This window comes from Bombina bombina, chromosome 6 (assembly GCF_027579735.1).
Source record: "Bombina bombina isolate aBomBom1 chromosome 6, aBomBom1.pri, whole genome shotgun sequence".
NCBI lineage: Eukaryota > Metazoa > Chordata > Amphibia > Anura > Bombinatoridae > Bombina > Bombina bombina.
The window spans coordinates 229786309-229811807 of NC_069504.1; the positions used below are offsets into that span (position 1 = coordinate 229786309).

At 37.5% G+C, this 25499-nt stretch overlaps 1 protein-coding gene across 1 annotated transcript in view; it reads left to right on the plus strand.

The window, feature by feature from the left end:
- The window catches only part of USP15 (ubiquitin specific peptidase 15), a 449675-nt gene extending 424741 nt beyond the window's left edge, over positions 1 to 24934 (plus strand). Inside the window, exon 22 of the mRNA XM_053716753.1 lies at positions 22736 to 24934. Coding sequence (XP_053572728.1) covers positions 22736 to 22927 — 192 coding nt within the window. The 3' untranslated portion in view covers positions 22928 to 24934. The remainder of the gene's footprint in view (positions 1 to 22735) is intronic.
- Positions 24935 to 25499: the final 565 nt, after the last annotated feature.

A 25499-nucleotide genomic window follows, 5' to 3' on the forward strand; every position in this document is an offset into this window, starting at 1 on the left:
GATGTAAAGTTTGCAGTCTTAGCTTATTGACTAAGTTTTATGTGACATGACTCGTTGTGTTGAATATTTACATGCTTAGATACTCTTGAAATTTGTTTAGACTGAATTGCCTTTATTTACTAACACTCTAAACGAAACAAATAATTTTTCTTTTAGCGTTAGGTTTATGCTGGACCTAATTCTCTTTTAGGTTGTTCATCCAGACCTCTGTTGTATATATACTGAGGAATGCTGGGAATAGACTGTATTTATCGCTGAAAAGGGATTAAGCTCAGATCAGCTGACTGATTAGTAATCTGTGTTCCCATATTCTACTTCACCTTATAAATTAATAACTGATGGCGCGATAATAAGGTCTATTCGCCATAATTATATATTCCTGATATTATAATAATCTTTTCATCCAAGACAAGGAGTACAGACTATAGTAAATTTTGGAAAAACACACGGCGTGCTTAATTCTGTCTGATAGGATAGGTTAAAACTCCTGGTTGCCTTCACTCTCACTTCCCAACAATTTTTCACAGGTTTTGCACTTAAGCACTAAATCACTTCATCTTCACGATCCCATCCCTTCACCCCCTCAGTGCCCCTTAGGGGGGAATTCCCTCCCTCACTACTCCTTCTCCCCCTTTTTTTTTATTCTCTTCTTCCTTCTTCTATTGGGATTCTTCCCTCCGATTCAGTTAAAATTCTCACTTATAAGCACTTGGCACATGGATAGATTCCTTAACACCTGCACCAAGACTCCTTCTCCAGCCATGGCGGGCCGACACAAAGACAAGAAATCTAAAGGCCCCCCCTGATATTTCCGCAGACACACACCTTGCCGCAGCAAACTTAACACCTATAAATGAGGCTGTGAACATTCAAAACCTGGTCACCAACATTTCTGAGGCTCTGACTCCTAAATTTGATACTCTGAAATCTGAAATGAAACATGATATTTTGGTACTTACCCAGGAAATCAGACAATTTTCTAGCAGAATTCAAGAAGTAGAGCAAAGGGTCTCAGACCTTGGGGACCTAACTACCTCACATAGCTCCAGCATAGAAGACACAAATGTAAAGATTCATAAAATTCAGATTAGATTAGAGGACCTCGAGAATCGGTCCAGAAGAAATAATATTAGGATTATTGGAATTCCCAAGGGAAAACAATTTGAAAATGTAACCTTGTTTATCACAGAAACGTTATGCCTCACACGCAGGTAATAGTCGAAAGAGTGCACAGAACAGGGCGACCCCAGACCGATAACAGAGGTAATAGAAGACCTAGACCAGTAATAGCAAGATTTTTGAATTACATGAACAAGGTTAACATACTTCAGCAGTTTCGAAAAAAACAACCTATTAGTATTGGAGGTGCCAAAATACTCCTTTTTCAGGATTTCTCAGCCGAAACGGCTATAAAAAGAAGGGAATTGGCACCGATATGCACAAAATTTATACAGCAGGGGTTCCGAGCAACTATAATATATCCTTCAAAACTTTTTGTCAAAGAAGTTCACTTTTTTTGATAAAGTTCAAGAGGCCGGAAAATTTCTAACTGAATTAGACTCCCTAGTATAACAGGTCTCTCTTAGGTGTTTTTTGTTTTATTCTAATGAAATGCAGGCCCTGTATAGGGATCCTTTTGGGCTGAGGGGAGCAGGGGGATGCCCCCCTTCTCCCCCCCCCCCCTTTTTTTTCTTCCCCTGTCTTTCCCCCTCCTTCTCTTTCTTTTTCCTCTTAATCCTTCCTTCCCCTTAAATAAATGACAAAAGAACCAGACAAATGTAAACTAGTATCATGGAATGTAGGTGGCATTTCGACCCCCATAAAAAGGAAAGCTATCCTTTCTCATATGAGAAAGATGTAAGCAGACATAGTGCTCCTGTAGGAAACACACTTAAATCTAGTAGAAACAACGAAATTGAAGGCTTCCTGGATTAAAGATGTAATATTTACGCACCTAACGTTTTCGATTCTGAATTTTGGAACATATTGCAATCTAAAATACTTTCTTATTTTGAAGGACATCTGGTAATAGGAGGTGATTTTAACATGGCCCTACAGTGTCCTTTGGATAGATTAAGGCAGAGCTCCAAACAAGCAAAACATAAAACAGATCATTTAGAAACAAATATGTTTAAAAAAATCATGCAAAATTTAGCAGTGAAGGACATTTGGAGGCTTCAGAATCCTGATGTACGAGACTACACCTGTTTATCTAAGGCACATAAAACGCTATCAAGAATAGAATTTTTTTTGGTCGATGAAAGATTATGCACAATGAAAATAAAGACAGGAATAACACCTATTGTCTTGTCCGATCATTCTCCCATTTTTCTGGAGATTAATTTAAATTGTCCAAAAGGCACACCTGCACCATTCATTTTTCCTTATCTGGCAAATGATTTAAAATTTAAAAGATATTTTAAAAATAAATTTGAAGAATATGTTCGCTTCACTTCTAATTACATTGACCGTCCTGAAACTTTTTTGGGAGCGGCAAAGGCAGTTCTCAGAGGGGAAATAATAACATATACCGCCATGTTAACCAAGAAACTGAAGGTAAGGGAAAAAGAAGCAATTCATTTCGTGGTTAACTCATATAATCGTTACCTTCTGGAGAAATCGCCTTTAAATTGGGCTAAGTACATCAAAGCTAAGGACGAAAGGGATACTTTAGTATTGTTCTTAGAAACACAAAGAGACCTGAGATTCCAAGCCAAAATGTACCGATATGGGAACAAATCTGGCAGACTTTTAGCCAAGTGGTTAAAAGGGAAAAAAAGTCTTCTTTGATTGACAAACTCCAGTATAAAGGTAAGATTCTTTTAAAATTGGAGGATATTCCAGAGGTAATTATAAAATATTATCAGGATCTCTACACCTCGAGAACTGCTGATGAAGTTCAATCTGCGGAATTTTGGGGCAGAATTGACTGCCCCACAATCTCAGCGGAAACCGTTAATAGTCTTAATAGTCCGATCTCTGAAGAAGAAATTGACAAAACCATCTCTGAATTGTCCCTAAATAAAGCAGTAGGGCCTGACGGGCTTCCCAATGAGTTTTTTAAGATTCTCTCCCAAGAAACTGTTCCATACTTGTGTAAACTTTACAACGACTTTTATATTAATGGCAAATCCATACCATCTTGTTTCTCTGCTTCACATACAACCCTAGTGCTTAAGGGGGGAAAAGATCCTACACTTAAGGAGTCATACCATCCTATAGCTCTCTTGAACTCGGATGACAAGATTTTGACTTCAATTTTAGCACATAGACTCCAGAAGTGTCTCCCACACATTATCCATATAGATCAAGCAGGGTTTATCTATAAACGAAACTCTGCCTCTAAAATCAGAGAGGTTCTGGTGACAACGGAGTACTTCTGGAATCTGGAGGCAATGGACAGGGTGCGGAGAGAGGGCACCCCAAATCTCGCCATATTTTCAATTGATGCTAAGAAAGCCTTTGACTCAGTGTATTTTAGTCATACGTTTATCTCTCTGGACAAATTCGGGTTCAGAGATAATTTTCTCAACTTCATAAATCTGTACAATGAACCTCGAACGAGATTGCTAGTTAATAATTTCTTATCTCCAGAAATTATACTCGGGAGGGGTACGCGCCAGGGAGGCCCTCTTTCGCCCCTTCTTTTTGACGTAGCCATAGAGCCTCTAGCGCTTATGATTAGACACTGTCTCAAGGGCATTAAAATAGGTAAGCACGAGATGAAAATCGCGTTATACGCGGACAATATACTCCTTTATATTGCAAACACTAAGACAAATATACCTAAACTTCTTCATATAATTGAACAATTTGGATCCTTTTCCGGATACAAGGTAAATGCGTCAAAATCAGAAATATATTGGCTCAGAAAAAATAGCGATTCCCTCTGTGATATTCCGTTTAAAGTGGTCTCCGAATCATTTAAATATTTAGGAATCTCAATTCCAGTAAAACCTACCGATCTTTACAATCTTAATGTAATTCCAATTTTAGTAAGTATACAAGAGAAATTGAAAATTTGGCAAAATTTACCAATATCTATTTCTGGAAGAGTAGCATTATACAAAATGGTTCTTCTTCCAAAGTTGTTATACGTCTTACAGAACACCCCAATTATTGTTTTTGAAAAGGATATCCGTTCACTTAATAGTGCAGTTATAAGATTCATATGGCAGGAGAAAAGATCAAGGATATCCTTATTTAAACTATCTCTTGCAAAGGAATATGGAGGTTTAGCTCTACCAGATATTAGATTGTATAACCTTGTCTTTCTGGCACGTAAAGTGACGGATTGGATTTTTTCTAAAAATTACGTATCGAATACTTCACTTGAAGAAAGCATTTGTAACCCATTTCTTCCAGTAGGGCTAATTCATTGCGAGCCAAAAGGGCTGCCCGTGGAAATTAAGAGGCTCAAATCTTTTCTGAATCCATTAAAGGCCTGGTGGAAAATAGGGAACTTGTTAAAAGTCAACTGCAAGGCCTCTCAGTATTTACCAATAACGGGGAATCCAAAATCTGGCCTCAATTCAGCAATATTTAAAAAGTGGTATAATCTGGGCCTGGAAAGGGCCCAGCAACTTATCAACAGGGAAAAAAAATGTGTAAAAATATTTGAGGAATTGAAAAGTGAGTTTAATATATCTAACAAGGAATTCTTTGCATATTTGCAAATAAGACATTATATCTTAGAACTGGTAAAAGATGTAGGCTGGTGTTGGGCCTTGGGAAAACTGGAAAGCTGGCTGGTGTTAATTAAAAGCAGACACATGTCAATTACTCCATGTTATTTTCTTCTTAGTGCTAGTAAGGGAGCTCCTCTTCTAGAACAAATCGTGTCAGACTGGAGCTTGTTGATCTCTCTTAATAATATAGATTCAAAATGTCTTCAAAAATCGATTCATAAAGTATCTCAGGTTACTCTCTCTGCTACTTGGAGAGAAACACATGTCAAATTAATGCACAAAGCATATTTTAGCCCTGAAAAAGGCTATAAATTACGCAACTTAAATTTTAATAAATGCCTTAAATGTTCCTTTCCTGCGGCAGACTTGGTACATATGTAATGGAAATGCCCGAAAATCAGACATTTTTGGTATAAATTAGAATTTTGGTTTAACAATTCATTGGCACAGATCATATTCTGTATAAAATTCAATGAAGGATATCAACCCCAGGAAAAACTAATAATTTTGTCTATTTTAACAGCCAGATATTTAATTTTTAAAAACTGGAAAAAACAAAGGATTCCTACGATATCAGAGGTTAGAAACTGCCTTAAGAAGCAGCGCATGCTGGAGCAAAGAGACACTAATATAGATAGTGAAGCGGATATCAGACAATTCTTCAAAAAATGGTCAGTTTCTCTTGTAAGGTGTATCCAGTCCACGGATCATCCATTACTTGTGGGATATTCTCCTTCCCAACAGGAAGCTGCAAGAGGATCACCCACAGCAGAGCTGTCTATATAGCTCCTCCCCTAACTGCCCACCCCCAGTCATCCTCTTGCAGCTCTCGACAATGGAAGTAGCATAGAGAGATGTGGTGAATTAATGTAGTTTATCTTCAATCAAAAGTTTGCTATTTTCAATTGGTACCGGAGTTGTACTATTTGAAGAAGAGTCTGCCTGTGGTCTTTGATGATCTTAGCAGATTGTAACTAAGATTCATTGCTGTTCTCACACATAACTGAAGAGATGGGTAACTTCAGCTGGGGGAATAGCGTGCAGGGTCTCCTGCTCTGAGGTATGTGCAGTTTTAAATTTTTCTAGAGAAATGAATATGCTAGAAAATGCTGACAATACCGGATTTATTTTAAGGTAAGCCTGATTACAGTGATTTAATAACGACTGGTATCATGCTTGCTGTAAAGGGTAATATTTTTATTATTAACTCACATTACTGAATAGATATAACGTTTGCTTGAAGTGTATAAACGTTTTTTACATATTGGTGATAAAACTTTATTCTGGGGCCCAGTTTTTTCCACATGGCTGTCTAGATTTTCCTAGGGATAGTTTTTTAAGGCCCTCTCACTGTGAGTACAGGTTGGGAGGGGCCTATTTTCATTTTTGCAGCTTGAGACATCCAGCTTCCCTGAAGGAGTCCCATGAACATTTAGGACCTCTCTAAAGGGTTTTTGTGCCTTCCAAAGTCATTGTATGGGCAGGTAGGGCCACAGCAGAGCTGTGGCAGTTTGTTGTGACTGTTTAAAAAACGTTTATATCGTTTTTTTTATCCGTTTTTGAAACTAAGGGGTTAATCATCCATTTGCAAGTGGGTGCAATGCTCTTTTAGCCTATTATACACACTGTAAAAAATTTGTAAGATTTACTGCTTTTTTCACTGTTTTAGCAGTTTCTGTGTTTGGTTTTTTCTCTTAAAGGCACAGTACAGTTTTTATTTTTTGCTTGTTCACAGTTATTAAAGTGTTTTCCAAGCTTGCTGGTCTCATTACTAGTCTGTTTAAACATGTCTGATATAGAGGAAACTCATTGTTCATTATGTTTAGAAGCCATTGTGGAACCCCCTCTTAGAATATGTACCAAATGCACTGATTTTACTATAGATTATAAAGACCATATTTGGGAACTCTGATAGATTCTGTAAAAATGAAGATTTTACTGACAGAGGCCAGGTTGTCAAAACTTCTAAATTCCTGCCGTGTTCTTTATTCTACTTCTCACCCTTCGGTGGCTCAGTGTATGGAAGTAATCGGCTTAATGGTAGCTGCAATGGACAGAGTACCGTTTGCCCGTCTACATCTCAGACCGCTGCAACTCTGCATGCTCAGTCAGTGGAATGGGGATTACACAGATTTGTCCCCTCTACTAAATGTGGATCAAGAAACCAGGGATTCTCTTCTCTGGTGGCTATCTCGGGTCCATCTGTCCAAGGGTATGACCTTCCGCAGGCCAGATTGGACAATAGTAACAACAGATACCTTCTGGGTTGGGGTGCAGTCTGGAACTCCCTGAAGGCTCAGGGATCATGGACTCCGGAGGAGGCCCTCCTTCCGATAAACATTCTGGAACTAAGAGCGATATTCAACACGCTTCAGACTTCGCCTCAGCTTGCTGCGGTCAGGTTCATCAGATTTCAGTCGGACAACATCATGACTGTGGCTTACATCAACCATCAAGGGGGAACAAGGAGTTCCCTAGCAATGTTGGAGGTTTCAAAGATAATTCTATGGGCAGAGTTTCACTCTCATCATCAGCTATCATCTCATCATCAGCTATCCATATCCCAGAAGTAGAGAACTGGGAGGCGGACTTTTCATCCGGGGGAGTGGGAGCTCCATCCGGAGGTATTTGCACAGTTGATTCAACTTTGGGGCAAACCAGAACTGGATCTCATGGCGTCTCGTCAGAACGCAAAGCTTCCTCGTTACGGATCCAGGTCCAGGGATCCCAAGGCAGCACTGATAGATGCTCTAGCAGCGCCTTGGTCCTTCAACCTGGCTTATGTGTTTCCATCGTTTCCTCTGCTCCCTCGTCTGATTGCCAAGATCAAACAGGAGAGAGCATCGGTGATTTTGATAGCACCTGCGTGGCCACGCAGGACTTGGTATGCAGATCTGGTGAACATGTCATCCTTTCCACCATGAACTCTGCTGCTGAGACAGGACCTTCTACTTCAGGGTCCTTTCAACCATCCAAATCTAATTTCTCTGCGTCTGACTGCTTGGAGATTGAACGCTTGATTTTATCAAAGCGTGGTTTCTCCGAGTCAGTCATTGATACCTTAATACAGGCAGGAAAGCCTGTCACCAGGAAAATTTATCATAAGATATGGTGTAAATATCTTCATTGGTGTGAATCCAAGGGTTACTCATGGAGTAAGGTCAGGATTCCTAAGATATTATCCTTTCTCCAAGAAGGATTGGAGAAGGGTTTGTCAGCTAGTTCCTTAAAGGGACAGATTTCTGCTCTGTCTATTCTGTTGCACAAACGTCTGGCTGAGGTTCCAGATGTTCAGGCATTTTGTCCGGCTCTGGTTAGAATCAAGCTTGTGTTTAAACCTGTTGCTCCACCATGGAGTTTAAATTAAGTTCTTAAGGTTCTTCAAGGGGTTCCGTTTGAACCTTTGCATTCCATAGATATTAAGCTCTTATCTTGGAAAGTTCTGTTTTTAGTAGCTATCTCCTCGGCTCGCAGAGTTTCGGAGTTATCTGCTTTACAATGTGATTCCCCATATCTCATTTTCCATGCAGATAAAGTAGTGTTACGTACCAAACCTGGGTTTCTACCTAAGGTTGTATCTAATAAAAATATCAATCAGGAGATTGTTGTACCGTCACTGTGTCCTAATCCTTCTTCTAAGAAGGAACATCTTTTACACAATCTTGACGTGGTTTGTGCTTTAAAGTTTTATTTACAAGCTACTAAAGATTTTCGTCAAACATCTGCATTGTTTGTTGTCTATTCTGGACAGAGGAGAGGCCAAAAGGCTTTGGCAACTTCTCTTTCTTTTTGGCTAAGGAGTATAATACGCTTAGCTTATGAGACTGCTGGCCAGCAGCCTCCTGAAAGAATTACAGCTCATTCTACTAGAGCGGTAGCTTCCACATGGGCTTTTAAGAATGAGGCTTCTGTTGAACAGATTTGTAAGGCGGCGACTTGGTCTTCGCTTCATACTTTTTCTAAATTCTATAAATTTGATACTTTTGCTTCTTCGGAGGCTATTTTTGGGAGAAAGGTCTTACAGGCAGTGGTGCCTTCCGTTTAAGCGCCTGCCTTGTCCCTCCCTTCATCCGTGTCCTATAGCTTTGGTATTGGTATCCCACAAGTAATGGATGATCTGTGGACTGGGTACACCTTACAAGAGAAAACACAATTTATGCTTACCTGATAAATTTATTTCTCTTGTGGTGTATCCAGTCCACGGCCCGCCCTGTCATTTTAAGGCAGGTGTGTTTTATTTTTAAACTACAGTCACCACTGCACCCTATAGTTTCTCCTTGCTTGTCTTCGGTCGAATGACTGGGGGTGGGCAGTTAGGGGAGGAGCTATATAGACAGCTCTGCTGTGAGTGATCCTCTTGCAGCTTCCTGTTGGGAAGGAGAATATCCCACAAGTAATAGATGATCCGTGGACTGGATACACCACAAGAGAAATAAATTTATCAGGTAAGCATAAATTGTGTTTTTTATTAAAATATTCTCGATGACTGAAATAGATTACATGATCTTTCCTTTTAGAAACTCAGAGCTAGTACTACTTGATGCCTGGTAATAGGAGTAGGATAAGTGGAAAGAAGTGGAGTTAATCCCTCTCTTCCCCTTTTTCCTCCCCTCTTTCCTCCCTCCCCCCCCCCTTTTTTTTTTTTCTCTTCTCCCATTCATTGTGGAAGGACTTTGTATTTATGACCCATTGCTGATACTAAAATAAAGATTAAAGAAAATGTCTTGCTCTATCTGAACCTCGAAAGAAAATATTGGGGTTTTATGTCCCTTTAATTAACTTTTGTTAAGTAAATATAAAGTTAACACTCATTTGTCATTGAATTAAAAATATCACTCAAATATCATGAATTGGATTCATATTCATTGTAAAAAAAACTTCACTATAGAGAAGAGAGATTATAAAGTGCATTGCAAATTAAGACAGACTGCAATTGATAAAAAACAGAAATATCTTTTTTTTTAATTTAACATAAGTAATGTAATTTACATATATTAGCTTAAATTTTTCCTTTTCCCCAATTGTTCTGATTGTGAAGTGTTGACTTAAGTCATACCAGTCTTTCTTTCATGTAATTGGCAAGAGTCCATGAGCTAGTGACGTATGGGATATACAATCCTACCAGGAGGGGCAAAGTTTCCCAAACCTCAAAATGCCTATAAATACACCCCTCACCACACCCACACTTCAGTTTTACAAACTTTGCCTCCTATGGAGGTGGTGAAGTAAGTTTGTGCTAAGATTTCTACGTTGACATGCGCTTCTCAGCATTTTGAAGCCCGATTCCTCTCAGAGTACAGCGAATGTCAGAGGGACGTGGAGAGTATCACCTATTGAATGCAATGATTTTCCTAACGGGGGTCTTTTTCATAGGTTCTCTGTTATCGGTCGTAGAGATTCATCTCCAGCCTCCCTTTTCAGATCGACGATATACTCTCATATACCATTACCTCTACTGATAACTGTTTCAGTACTGGTTTGGCTATCTGCTATATGTGGATGGGTGTCTTTGGGTAAGTATGTTTTTATTACTTAAGACACCTCAGCTATGGTTTGGCACTTTATGCATTTATATAAAGTTCTAAATATATGTATTGTACTTATATTTGCCATGAGTCAGGTTCATGTATTTCCTTTTGCAGATTGTCAGTTTCATATTTGGGGAAAGTTAATATTAAGAAATATTTTTTTCTTACCTGGGGTTTAGTCTTTTTTTCAATTGACTACTTTGTTTCAAATTGCGGGCTGACTTAGGCTCGCGGGTGCGCCAAATGCTACACTTTATTTCATCATTCTTGGCGCGAGAATTTTTTGGCGCGAAAGGCATGTCCGTTGACGCAAGTTCGTCATTTCCGGCGTTGTAATTGACGCAGAGGTTTCACACAGGGTTGCGTCGTTAGTGACGCGAGTGTGTCATTTCCGGACATGGTTGGCACCAAAAAAATTATTAAGTTACGTTGTGCGTCATACTTGACGCCAAACTTTTTTCATTATTTATTTGCCCCATTGCTGTTTGCCTCTTGCCTTTTTCTATGTCAGAGGGCTATGCTATTTGCATTTTTTCCCATTCCTGAAACTGTCATATAAGGAAATTGATAATTTTGCTTTATCTGTTGTTTTTTCTTTTACATTCTGCAAGATGTCTCAATCTGATCCTGCCTCAGAAGTATCTGTTGGAACTTTGCAGCCTGACATCGGTTCTACCAAAGCTAAGTGCATTTGTTGTAAAATTGTGGAGATTATATCACCTAATGTCATTTGTATTAGTTGCCATGATAAACTTTTACATGCAGATAGTGTGTCCATCAGTAATAGTACATTGCTGGTTGCAGTTCCTTTAACTTCTAATGTACATGATATACCTATAAATTTAAAGAATTTGTTACTGATTCTATTCAGAAGGCTTTGTCTGCATTTCCGCCTTCTAATAAGCGTAAGAGGTCTTTTAAAACCTCATAAAGTTGATGAAATTTCAAATGACCGACAACATAATGAATTATCCACCTCTGATGAGGATCTATCTGATTCAGAAGATCCTTTCTCAGATATTGACACTGACAAATCTACTTATTTATTTAAAATGGAATATATGCGTTCTTTGTTAAAAGAAGTGTTAATTACTTTGGATATTGAGGAAGCTAGTCCTCTTGATAATAAAACCAGTAAACGTTTAAATTCTGTTTTTAAACCTCCTGTGGTTACTCCAGAGGTTTTTCCTATTCCTGATGCTATTTCTGATATCATTTCTAAGGAATGGAATAAGCCGGGTACTCCTTTTAATCCTTCTGCAAGGTTTAAAACATTGTATCCTTTACCAGCAATTTCAATAGAGTTTTGGGAAAAGATCCCCAAAGTTGATAGGGCTATTTCTACTCTTGCTAAACGAACCACTATTCCTATGGAAGATAGTACTTCCTTTAAATATCCTTTAGATAGGAAGCTTGAATCTTATCTAAGGAAAGCCTATTTATATTCATGTCATCTTCTTAGGCCTGCAATTTCTTTGGCTGATGTTGCAGCTGCTTCAACTTTTTGGTTGGAGAATTTAGCGCAACAAGAATTGGATTCTGACTTATATAGCATTGTTTGTTTACTATAACATGCTAATCATTTTATTTGTGATGCAATTTTTGATATTATCAAAATTGATGTTAGATCCATGTCTTTAGCTATTTTAGCTAGAAGAGCTTTGTGGCTTAAATCTTGGAATGCTGATATGACATCTAAGTCTAGATTACTATCTCTTTCTTTCCAAGGTAATAATTTATTTGGTTCTCAGTTGGATTCTATTATTTCAACTGTTACTGGGGGGAAGGGAGTTTTTTTGCCTCAGGATAAAAAAACTAAGGATAAATCTAAGGCTTCTAATCGTTTTCGTTCCTTTCGTCAAAATAAGGAACAAAAACCTAATCCTTCCCCCAAGGAAACTGTTTCCAATTGGAAGCCTTCCTCAAATTGGAATAAATCCAAGCCTTTTAAGAAACCAAAATCAGACCCTAAGTCCGCATGAAGGTGCGGCCCTCATTCCAGCTCAGCTGGTAGGGGGCAGATTAAGGTTTTTCAAGGATGTTTGGGCAACTTCTGTCCAAAATCAATGGATTCAGAGCATTGTCTCTCAGGGGTACCGAATAGGATTCAGAGTAAGACCTCCTGTGAGAAGATTTTTTCTCTCACGCATCCCAGTAAATCCAGTAAAAGCTCAGGCTTTCCTGAAGTGTGTTTCAGACCTGGAGGTTTCAGGGGTAATCATGCCGGTTCCTTTTCAGGAACAAGGTCTGGGGTTTTATTCAAATCTATTCATTGTCCCAAAGAAAGAAAATTCATTCAGACCAGTTCTGGATCTGAAAATTTTGAATCGTTATGTAAGAGTACCAACTTTCAAGATGGTGACTATAAGGACTATTCTGCCTTTTGTTCAGCAAGGACATTATATGTCTACAATAGACTTGCAGGATGCTTACCTTCATATTCCGATTCATCCAGAACATTATCAGTTCCTGAGATTCTCTTTTCTAGACAAGCATTACCAATTTGTTGCTCTTCCATTTGGCCTAGCAACAGATCCAAGAATCTTTTCAAAGGTTCTGGGTGCCCTACTCTCTGTAATCAGAGAACAGGGTATTGCGGTGTTTCCTTATTTGGACAATATCTTGGTACTAGCTCAGTCTTTGTGTTCTGCAGAATCTCACACGAATCAACTAGTGTTGTTTCTTCAAAAACATGGTTGGAGAATCAATTTACCAAAAAGTTTCTTGATTCCTCAGACAAGGGTCACCTTTTTAGGTTTCCAGATAGATTCAGTGTCCATGACTCTGTCTCTAACAGACAAGAGATGTTTGAAATTGGTTGCAGCATGTCGGCACCTTCAGTCTCAGTCATTCCCTTCAGTGGCAATGTGCATGGAAGTTTTAGGCCTCATGACTGCAGCATCGGATGCAATTCCTTTTGCTCGTTTTCACATGAGACCTCTCCAGCTTTGTATGCTGAATCAATGGTGCCGGGATTATACAAATATATCACAATTAATATCCTTAAATCCCAATGTTCGACACTCACTGACGTGGTGGTTAAATCACCAGCGCTTAGTTCAAGGGGCCTCTTTTTTTCGGCCGACCTGGACTGTGATCACTACAGATGCAAGTCTTTTAGGTTGGGGAGCTGTCTGGGGATCTCTGACAGCACAAGGAGTTTGGAAATCTAAAGAGGCGAGATTATTAATCAATATTTTAGAACTCAATTCTCAGAGCTCTTCAGTTTTGGCCTCTGTTAAAGAGAGAACTGTTCATTTGTTTTCAGACAGACAATATTACAACGGTGGCATATGTCAATCATCAGGGTGGGACTCACAGTCCCCAAGCTATGAAAGAAGTATCTTGGGTACTTGTTTGGGCGGAATCCAGCTCCTGTCTAATTTCTGCGGTTCATATCAAAGGTGTAGACAATTGGGAGGCGGATTATCTCAGCCGTCAGACTTTACATCCAAGGGAGTGGTCTCTCCATCCGGATGTGTTTTCTCAGATTGTTCAGATGTGGGGTCTTCCAGAAATCGATCTGATGGCCTCTCATCTAAACAAGAAACTTCCCAGATACCTGTCCAGGTCCAGGGATTCTCAGGCGGAAGCAGTGGATGCGCTGACACTTCCTTGGTGTTATCAACCTGCTTATATCTTCCCGCCTCTAGTTCTTCTTCCAAGAGTGATCTCCAAAATCATCATGGAACAATCATTTGTGTTGCTGGTGGCTCCAGCATGGCCCCACAGGTTTTGGTATGCGGATCTTGTTTGGATGTCCAGTTGCCAACCTTTGCAACTTCCGTTAAGGCCGGACCTACTGTCTCAAGGTCCGTTTTTCCATCAGGATCTCAAATCATTACATTTGAAGGTATGGAAATTAAACGCTTATTGCTAAGTCATAGAGGTTTCTCTGACTCAGTAATTAATACTATGTTACAAGCTCGTAAATCTGTCTCTAGGAAGATTTATTATCGAGTTTGGAAGACTTACATTTCATGGTGTTCTTCTCATAAATTCTCTTGGCATTCTTTTAGAATTCCTAGAATTTTACAGTTTCTTCAAGATGGTTTGGATAAACGTTTTTCTGCAAGTACTTTGAAGGGACAAATCTCTGCTCTTTCTGTTTTATTTCACAGAAAGATTGCTACTCTTCCTGATATTCACTGTGTTGTTCAGGCTTTAGTTCGTATTAAGCTCCTCCATTTGAGCCTATACACTCTTTGGACATTAAGCTACTTTCTTGGAAAGTGTTGTTCCTTTTGGCCATCTCTTCTGCTAGAAGAGTTTCTGAGTTATCTGCTCTTTCTTGTGAATCTCCTTTTCTGATTTTTCATCAGGATAAGGCGGTTTTGCAGACTTCATTTAAGTTCTTACCTAAGGTTGTGAATTCTAACAACATTAGTGGAGAAATTGTTGTCCCTTCCTTGTGTCCTAATCCTAAGAATTCTTTGGAAAAATCCTTACATTCTTTGGATGTGGTGAGAGCTTTGAAATATTATGTTGAAGCTACTAAAGATTTCAGAAAGACTTCTAGTCTATTTGTTATATTCTCTGGTTCTAGGAAAGGTCAGAAGGCTTCTGCTATTTCCTTGGCTTCTTGGTTAAAGCTTTTGATTTGTCAAGCTTATTTAGAGTTGGGTCAAGCCCCGCCTCAGAGAATTACAGCTCATTCTACTAGATCAGTCTCCACTTCGTGGGCTTTTAAAAATGAAGCTTCAGTTGATCATATTTGCAAAGCGGCAACTTGGTCCTCTTTGCATACATTTACTAAATTCTACCGTTTTGATGTATTTGCTTCTTCAGAAGCAGTTTTTGGTAGAAAAGTTCTTCAGGCAGCTGTTTCAGTTTGATTCTTCTGTTGATGTTTTAAGTTTTCTTTCATGTAATTAGCAAGAGTCCATGAGCTAGTGACGTATGGGATATACATTCCTACCAGGAGGGGCAAAGTTTCCCTAACCTCAAAATGCCTATAAATACACCCCTCACCACACCCACAAATCAGTTTTACAAACTTTGCCTCCTATGGAGGTGGTGAAGTAAGTTTGTGCTAGATTCTACGTTGATATGCGCTCCGCAGCAGGTTGGAGCCCGGTTTTCCTCTCAGCGTGCAGTGAATGTCAGAGGGATGTGAGGAGAGTATTGCCTATTTGAATTCAATGATCTCCTTCTACGGGTTCTATTTCATAGGTTCTCTGTTATCGGTCGTAGAGATTCATCTCTTACCTCCCTTTTCAGATCGACGATATACTCTTATATATACCATTACTTCTACTGATTCTCGTTTCAGTACTGGTTTGGCTTTCTACTACATGTAGATGAGTGTCCTGGGGTAAGTAAGTCTTATTTTCTGTGACACTCTAAGCTATGGTTGGGCACTTTTATATAAAGTTCTAAATATATGTATTCAAACATTTATTTGCCTTGACTCAGGATGTTCAACGTTCCTTATTTCAGACAGTCAGTTTCATATTTGGGATAATGCATATGAATAAATCAATTTTTTTCTTACCTTAAAATTTGACTTTTTTTTCCTGTGGGCTGTTAGGCTCGCGGGGGCTGAAAATGCTTCATTTTATTGCGTCATTTTTGGCACAGACTTTTTTGGCGCAAATTTTTTTTTCTGTTTCCGGCGTCATACGTGTCGCCGGAAGTTGCGTCATTTTTTGACGTTTTTTTGCGCCAAAAGTGTTGCCGTTCCGGATACAGCGTCATTTTTGGCGCCAAAAGCATTTAGGCGCCAAATAATGTGGGCGTCTTTTTTGGCGCTAAAAAATATGGGCGTCACTATTGTCTCCACATTATTTAAGTCTCATTATTTATTGCTTCTGGTTGCTAGAAGCTTGTTCACTGGCATTTTTTCCCATTCCTGAAACTGTCATTTAAGGAATTTGATCAATTTTGCTTTATATGTTGTTTTTTCTATTACATATTGCAAGATGTCCCAGATTGACACTGAGTCAGAAGATACTTCTGGAAAAACGCTGCCTGGTGCTGGATCTACCAAAGTTAAGTGTATCTGCTGTAAACTTGTGGTATCTATTCCTCCAGCTGTTGTTTGTAATGAATGTCATGACAAACTTGTTAATGCAGATAATATTTCCTTTAGTAATGTTACATTACCTGTTGCTGTTCCATCAACATCTAATACTCAGAGTGTTCCTGTTAACATAAGAGATTTTGTTTCTAAATCCATTAAGAAGGCTATGTCTGTTATTCCTCCTTCTAGTAAACGGAAAAGGTCTTTTAAAACTTCTCATTTTTCAGATGAATTTTTAAATGAACATCATCATTCTGATTCTGATAATGGTTCCTCTGGTTCAGAGGATTCTGTCTCAGAGGTTGATGCTGATAAATCTTCATATGTATTCAAAATGGAATTTATTCGTTCTTTACTTAAAGAAGTCTTAATTGCATTAGAAATAGAGGATTCTGGTCCTCTTGATACTAAATCTAAACGTTTAAATAAGGTTTTTTAATCTCCTGTAGTTATTCCAGAAGTTTTTCCTGTCCCTGATGCTATTTCTGAAGTAATCTCCAGGGAATGGAATAATTTGGGTAATTCATTTACTCCTTCTAAACGTTTTAAGCAATTATATCCTGTGCCATCTGACAGATTAGAATTTTGGGACAAAATCCCTAAAGTTGATGGGGCTGTCTCTACTCTTGCTAAACGTACTACTATTCCTACGGCAGATAGTACTTCCTTTAAGGATCCTTTGGATAGGAAGATTGAATCCTTTCTAAGAAAAGCTTACTTATGTTCAGGTAATCTTCTTAGACCTGCTATATCTTTAGCGGATGTTGCTGCAGCTTCAACTTTTTGGTTAGAAGCTTTAGCGCAACAAGTAACAGATCATAATTCTCATAGCATTGTTAATCTTCTTCAACATGATAATAATTTTATTTGTGATGCTATCTTTGATATCATTAGGGTTGATGTCAGGTATATGTCTCTAGCTATTTTAGCTAGAAGAGCTTTATGGCTTAAAACTTGGAATGCTGATATGTCTTCTAAGTCAACTTTGCTTTCCCTTTCTTTCCAGGGTAATAAATTATTTGGTTCTCAGTTGGATTCTATTATCTCAACTGTTACTGGAGGGAAGGGAACTTTTTTACCACAGGATAAAAAATCTAAAGGTAAATTTAGATCTAATAATCGTTTTCGTTCCTTTCGTCACAATAAGGAACAAAAGCCTGATCCTTCACCCACAGGAGCGGTATCAGTTTGGAAACCATCTCCAGTCTGGAATAAATCCAAGCCTTTTAGAAAACCAAAGTCAGCTCCCAAGTCCACATGAAGGTGCGGCCCTCATTCCAGCCCAGCTGGTAGGGGGCAGATTACGATTTTTCAAAGAAATTGGGATCAATTCAATTCACAATCTTTGGATTCAAAACATTGTTTCAGAAGGGTACAGAATTGGCTTCAAGATAAGGCCTCCTGCAAAGAGATTTTTTCTTTCCCGTGTCCCAGTAAATCCAGTGAAGGCTCAAGCATTTCTGAAATGTGTTTCAGATCTAGAGTTGGCTGGAGTAATTATGCCAGTTCCAGTTCTGGAACAGGGGATGGGGTTTTATTCAAATCTCTTCATTGTACCAAAGAAGGAGAGTTCCTTCAGACCAGTTCTGGATCTAAAATATTGAATCGTTATGTAAGGATACCAACATTCAAAATGGTAACTATAAGGACTATCCTGCCTTTTGTTCAGCAAGGGCATTATATATCCACAATAGATTTACAGGATGCATATCTGCATATTCCGATTCATCCAGATCACTATCAGTTTCTGAGATTCTCTTTCCTAGACAAGCATTACCAGTTTGTGGCTCTGCCGTTTGGCCTAGCAACAGCTCCAAGAATTTTTACAAAGGTTCTCGGTGCCCTTCTGTCTGTAATCAGAGAACAGGGTATTGTGGTATTTCCTTATTTGGACGATATCTTGGTACTTGCTCAGTCTTCACATTTAGCAGAATCTCATACGAATCAACTTGTGTTGTTTCTTCAAGATCATGGTTGGAGGATCAATTTACCGAAAAGTTCATTGATTCCTCAGACAAGGGTAACCTTTTTAGGTTTCCAGATAGATTCAGCGTCCATGACTCTGTCTCTGACAGACAAGAGACGTCTAAAATTGATTACAGCTTGTCGAAACCTTCAATCACAATCATTCCCTTCGGTAGCCTTATGCATGGAAATTCTAGGTCTTATGACTGCTGCATCAGACGCGATCCCCTTTGCTCGTTTTCACATGCGACCTCTTCAGCTCTGTATGCTGAACCAGTGGTGCAGGGATTACACAAAGATATCTCAAGTAATATCTTTAAAACCGATTGTACGACACTCTCTGACGTGGTGGACAGATCACCATCGTTTAGTTCAGGGGGCTTCTTTTGTTCTTCCGACCTGGACTGTCATTTCAACAGATGCAAGTCTGACAGGTTGGGGAGCTGTTTGGGGGTCTCTGACAGCACAAGGGGTTTGGGAATCTCAGGAGGTGAGATTGCCAATCAATATTTTGGAATTCCGTGCAATTTTCAGAGCTCTTCAGTCATGGCCTCTTCTAAAGAGAGAATCGTTCATTTGTTTTCAGACAGACAATGTCACAACTGTGGCATACATCAATCATCAAGGAGGGACTCACAGTCCTCTGGCTATGAAAGAATTATCTCAGATACTGGTATGGGCGGAATCCAGCTCCTGTCTAGTTTCTGCGGTTCATATCCCAGGTATAGACAATTGGGAAGCGGATTATCTCAGTCGCCAAACGTTACATCCGGGCGAATGGTCTCTTCACCCAGAGGTATTTCTTCAGATTGTTCAAATGTGGGGACTTCCAGAAATTGATCTGATGGCTTCTCATCTAAACAAGAAACTTCCCAGGCATCTGTCCAGATCCAGGGATCCTCAAGCGGAAGCAGTGGATGCATTGTCACTTCCTTGGAAGTATCATCCTGCCTATATCTTTCCGCCTCTAGTTCTTCTTCCAAGAGTAATCTCCAAGATTCTGAAGGAATGCTCGTTTGTTCTGCTGGTGGCTCCAGCATGGCCTCACAGGTTTTGGTATGCGGATCTTGTCCGGATGGCCTCTTGCCAACCGTGGACTCTTCCGTTAAGTCCAGACCTTCTGTCGCAAGGTCCTTTTTTCCATCAGGATCTCAAATCCTTAAATTTAAAGGTATGGAGATTGAACGCTTGATTCTTAGTCAAAGAGGTTTCTCTGACTCTGTGATTAATACTATGTTACAGGCTCGTAAATCTGTATCTAGGAAGATATATTATAGAGTCTGGAAGACTTACATTTCTTGGTGTCTTTCTCATCATTTTTCCTGGCATTCTTTTAGAATTCCGAGAATTTTACAGTTTCTTCAGGATGGTTTGGATAAAGGTTTGTCTGCAAGTTCCTTGAAAGGACAAATCTCTGCTCTTTCTGTTCTTTTTCACAGAAAGATTGCTAATCTTCCTGATATTCATTGTTTTGTACAAGCTTTGGTTCATATAAAACCTGTCATTAAGTCAATTTCTCCTCCTTGGAGTTTGAATTTGGTTCTGGGGGCTCTTCAAGCTCCTCCGTTTGAACCTATGCATTCATTGGACATTAAATTACTTTCTTGGAAAGTTTTGTTTCTTTTGGCCATCTCTTCTGCTAGAAGAGTTTCTGAATTATCTGCTCTTTCTTGTGAGTCTCCTTTTCTGATTTTTCATCAGGATAAGGCGGTGTTGCGAACTTCTTTTAAATTTTTACCTAAGGTTGTGAATTCTAACAACATTAGTAGAGAAATTGTGGTTCCTTCATTATGTCCTAATCCTAAGAATTCTAAGGAGAAATCATTGCATTCTTTGGATGTAGTTAGAGCTTTGAAATATTATGTTGAAGCTACTAAGAATTTCCGAAAGACTTCTAGTCTATTTGTTATCTTTTCCGGTTCTAGGAAAGGTCAGAAGGCCTCTGCCATTTCTTTGGCATCTTGGTTGAAATCTTTAATTCATCATGCCTTTGTCGAGTCGGGTAAATCTCCGCCTCAAAGGATTACAGCTCATTCTACTAGGTCAGTTTCTACTTCCTGGGCGTTTAGGAATGAAGCTTCGGTCGATCAGATTTGCAAAGTAGCAACTTGGTCTTCTTTGCATACTTTTACTAAATTCTACCATTTTGATGCGTTTTCTTCTTCTGAAGCAGTTTTTGGTAGAAAAGTACTTCAGGCAGCTGTTTCAGTTTGATTCTTCTGCTTATAATTTCAGTTTTTTTCATTATAAGATTTAAACTTTATTTTGGGTGTGGATTATTTTCAGCAGAATTGGCTGTCTTTATTTTATCCCTCCCTCTCTAGTGACTCTTGCGTGGAAGATCCACATCTTGGGTAGTCATTATCCCATACGTCACTAGCTCATGGACTCTTGCTAATTACATGAAAGAAAACATAATTTATGTAAGAACTTACCTGATAAATTCATTTCTTTCATATTAGCAAGAGTCCATGAGGCCCACCCTTTTTGTGGTGGTTATGATTTTTTTGTATAAAGCACAATTATTCCAATTCCTTATTTTTTATGCTTTCGCACTTTTTTCTTATCACCCCACTTCTTGGCTATGCGTTAAACTGATTTGTGGGTGTGGTGAGGGGTGTATTTATAGGCATTTTGAGGTTTGGGAAACTTTGCCCCTCCTGGTAGGAATGTATATCCCATACGTCACTAGCTCATGGACTCTTGCTAATATGAAAGAAATTAATTTTTCAGGTAAGTTCTTACATAAATTATGTTTTTCTTTTCTTCATGAGAATAACTTATATTTTGGGTTGTGGATTAATTTTTCAGCATATGGCTGTTGTTTATTTTTATCCCTCCCTCTCTAGTGACTCTTGCATGAAGTTCCACATCTTTGGTATTTGATATCCCATACGTCACTAACTCATGGACTCTTGCCAATTACATGAAAGAAAACATAATTTATGTAAGAACTTACCTGATAAATTAATTTCTTTCATATTTACAAGAGTCCATGAGGCCCACCCTTTTCTTATGGTGGTTATGATTTTTTTGTATAAAGCACAATTATTTCCAGATTCCTTTGTTGATGCTTTTTACTTCTTTCTTTATCACCTCACTACTTGGCTATTCGTTAAACTGAATTGTAGATTTGGTGAGGGGTGTATTTATAGGCATTTTGAGTTTTGGGAAACTTTGCCCCTCCTGGTAGGATTGTATATCCCATACGTCACTAGCTCATGGACTCTGGCCAATATGAAAGAAATTAATTTATTAGGTAAGTTCTTACATAAATTATGTTTTCCTTATGTGATGGAATTAATTCTATAGCTACTCAACCAAGAACAACTTTAAAGGAATTACTTCATGCTGACGTCAGCTGATATAGTACACTGCTAATCCTAGATGTGTGCATGTGGAATGTTAAAGGGACCTTAAACACTAAACATATGCTAGATAGAATGATGCATTTAAAGAAACGATTAGTCAGAGAATAACATTAGATGTATTTTTTTAAAGTTCCATTAACTGTTTACATATTGACAAAATAAGTGTAAAGTTTTAATGTCTATAAAACAATTGGAGTGCCATGTTGTAACTTAGGTCACCTTCTCTTCTGTGGCCAATTAGAGACAGTTATAAGTAGGTCACTAGAGTGTGTAACCAATGGCTGCTCTTTCATTTCTAACAGGAACCGAAAAGCTCACAATTTCAGAATGGAATTACAGGAAAAGGGAACAAAATAAATAATGAAAGCATATTTCAAAGTTGTGTGTCTGTGTGTATATATATATATATATATATATATGTACACACGACTTGTCATTTTAATGTCCCTTTAACCTGGACTGCCATATTAGTGGAATTTTTATAGTCAAACGTTTGCACATATATTTTTGTACTATAAAGAAACATTAGAAAATGTAATAATTTATTTAAAGCTCTTTCATCAACAACCTCTTTTTTTGTATGTATATGTGTATATACATTATATATATATATATATATATATATATATATATATATATATATAGAGAGAGAGAGAGAGAGAGAGAGAGAGAGAGAGAGAGATTACATTTCCTATGTACTATGCTATATATATATATATATATAACTGGTATACCTTAGGAATATGTTGCACAAACATTTATTTGCTCTATATGCATTTCTTGTTTTTCTACATGTTGATCATCTTATACTTACTAGTGTTCTTCACAGAAAATTTTGCCAGCCGGGTGGCATTATGAAGTAGGTGGGTGGAAGCAGTGTAATATTTTCTAATATTATACAATTTTCTGCTATCCAAAGCACAAATTAATTGCATAATTTAACATAAATGTATTTAGTGATAATTTGTGCAATAAAGATGGAACATTTTTCATATTAGCTAATTTAACTTAATATGGGCCAAAATTTTAGCCGGGTGGTCCGTAAATTCAGCCACGTGGTGCACCCGCTAAAAAATTCCTAGGGAGAACACTGCTTACTATATAAATATTACTTGCTAATAATTTAGACAATTTTTTTGTTTTATTCATGTATTTTCACAGTCCAAAGCGGCATATGTACTATTCTATCAAAGACAAGATACTATAACTGGAACAGGTTTCGTCCATCTGGACCGTGAAAGTGAAACCAAAAAAGTTGCTTCCGCGGCCACAGGTGCCCCACTTGAAAGTGATGAAGAAACTAATGAGAATGAAAATGACATAGAGAATGAAAACTGTATGCATACAAACTAGTAGGGGCATGTAAAGCCATACATACTATCAGTAAATATTTTTAATAAAATGAATCACCCGCCAAAAAATTTTTTAATTAATATGAAAAGGGGAATCTCAACTAACAGAATGTAATTTTTTTTTTTTTTTTTTTGTTTGTTTTTTTTTTTTTTTCCTTTTTGACTTTATGTTGCAAAGTTCTACAAGGGGGCGATGCAATAAAAAAACTGTGACTAAAAACAACTATTTAATTTAGCCTTGTATTTGCAAGCTAAATGTATATAAGAATTTATTAAATACTCCATATTTTTACTGCTGCTCTTTTCTTAAATTGGAGTTTGATTGTTTTTTGACTAGACAATTGCTGTTAATTCATCATTATGTCACCCTCAGTTCCTCAGAGGCCTGCATTTTATTTCTAAATAGTGCATTGCAGGCAAATGTGATAGAGGGTTAAGGAAAATATTATAGGAGCATATTATATTACAGATATGCAAAGAATCTCATGCAAAACTTTGATAACTTAGGCAACTTACTGTAGAATTCTTGCAACACCATGTGCTTTCTTCTATTTTTTTTTTTTTTTTTAATGAAACAGAACCAAAATTATCTATAAAATGTATGTTCTCAGAATATTCCTGGATGCATATGGGTCTGTTTTTTGTTCTTTTATGTGCTAAATAAATATCAAGGACCCGTGGTATTTTTAAGAATCTCTTATATGAGTATAAGCTATTTAAAACCTAAATAATGATAAAGGAAAATAGCAAAGGTGTTATAGCCTTTTGTGACAAGTTTTATTAATATATATATATATATATATATATTGTTTGGAATATTATTGGTTATCTTAATGCTGTGTAAAATAAATTGAAATTTCATTATGCTGTGTCAAACAAAAAATCAGTTGAATGTATTTATCCTTGGTCACTGGCTGAGTTCCTGTTTTATTGCTTAACATTGGAGCATCCATACGATCTTTAGTCAGGAATTTGAATTTTTTGTTGTAAGTTTTCCCCTTTGGAATATGTCTAGGTGGATTGCTCGGGACTCTCCAACTACACTGTATATGTAAAGTTGATGTGATGGCAATGTCAGTGAAAATAACTGTTGACTTATCTTAATTAAGCTACTCTAATTTAATTTGCAGTTTTGAAATGTTTGAGTTATCAAATATAGGTTTCATTGTGTGCTTCTTTTTAAGTCACCATGGCCTTACAACTTATTTCAAAGGATACATTTACATAAAATAGAGCAGATGGCATTTGCATGTTCAATTATAAGATTCTGTACTGTGTATATTGCATACAAGCCTTGAATTTTATGTTGGCTAACTGCATTTAAGGGTCCAGGATGCCAAAAAAAAAAGAAAAAAGAAAAGAAAGAAAACATTTAACATTTTGTAGAACAACTTGTTAATTTGCTGCTTTATTTGTGATCTTGTTTAATGAATGTATTGTTGTTTTGTATACTGCCTAAGAGAGGAATTCTATAACTATTGGGACATGCTTTATATATCTACTACCTGAAGAGTTTCTTTATTGTCCCGCTGTTTAAAGAAAGAAGTATGATGTTCTTCACTTGAACTAATGTAATAAAATACAATAGGTTTTAAATTGTGTATTGTAAATAAAAGTTCACTCTGTGAGTGCACATTTTGGTAAATTATTTTATTTATATGTTAGGGTTTAAAAAAATAAATAAATACATTTGACCCAGGTGAATTGAGGTACGACTTTACTTTCTAGCCTGGTAATTTAACTAATATATTATATCCTGGTATTATAAAGCTGCTTTTGTTTTTTTGTTTTTGTTATTTTTTTTTCTCTTTTCTTTTTTTCTTTTTTCTTTTTTTTTGCTTTATTTTACTTTCCTTTTTCTTTTTTTCCCCCCCATTTTTAAATAAAAAGTTACCCCTTTGCATGACTGAGGTAACAAGTTTGTCTGCACTTTGGTTCACTTAGGTTTACATTAAAACTGTGCATGGGTATTTATTTATAAATTTCAATAAAGTTGTTGAAGGCCTTATCTGATTCATTTTATTTTTTATGTTTGTGTGGAATTATTTCACATTTTCTTTTACAGGTAAAGGCACTTATTATTTCATTACACACACACTGCTATTTCATAACTCCCAACATTTCCAAATTTTAAAGAGGGACACCCACACACACACACGCACAAAAGTATGATGTGGTGGGCAGGGATTGGGACTGGCTTAAAAAATTAAATTAGACCGATTTATATAAATTGAATTCTAAATTAAATATATATATATATATATATATATATATTATCTAAAAATCTTTAAAAAAACTATGGAGCATACAAATCAACATGTGCACACTCGGCAACATATAGTACATAGCAGATGCACCACATACACACACTACACAGTGCTGAATGAACAGTGCTAAATTTAACTTGATGTTATCTGCATCAACAATGTGTCAATGTTAGGTGCAGGGTCAGTATCTCCATATTTGTTTATCAAGCCACGAGGAGCCTTGTTCATTTGGAATGTATTAAAGGGACAGTCAACCCAAAAATTACTTTAACTTATTTAGATTAGTTAACTAACTATCTTTACAGT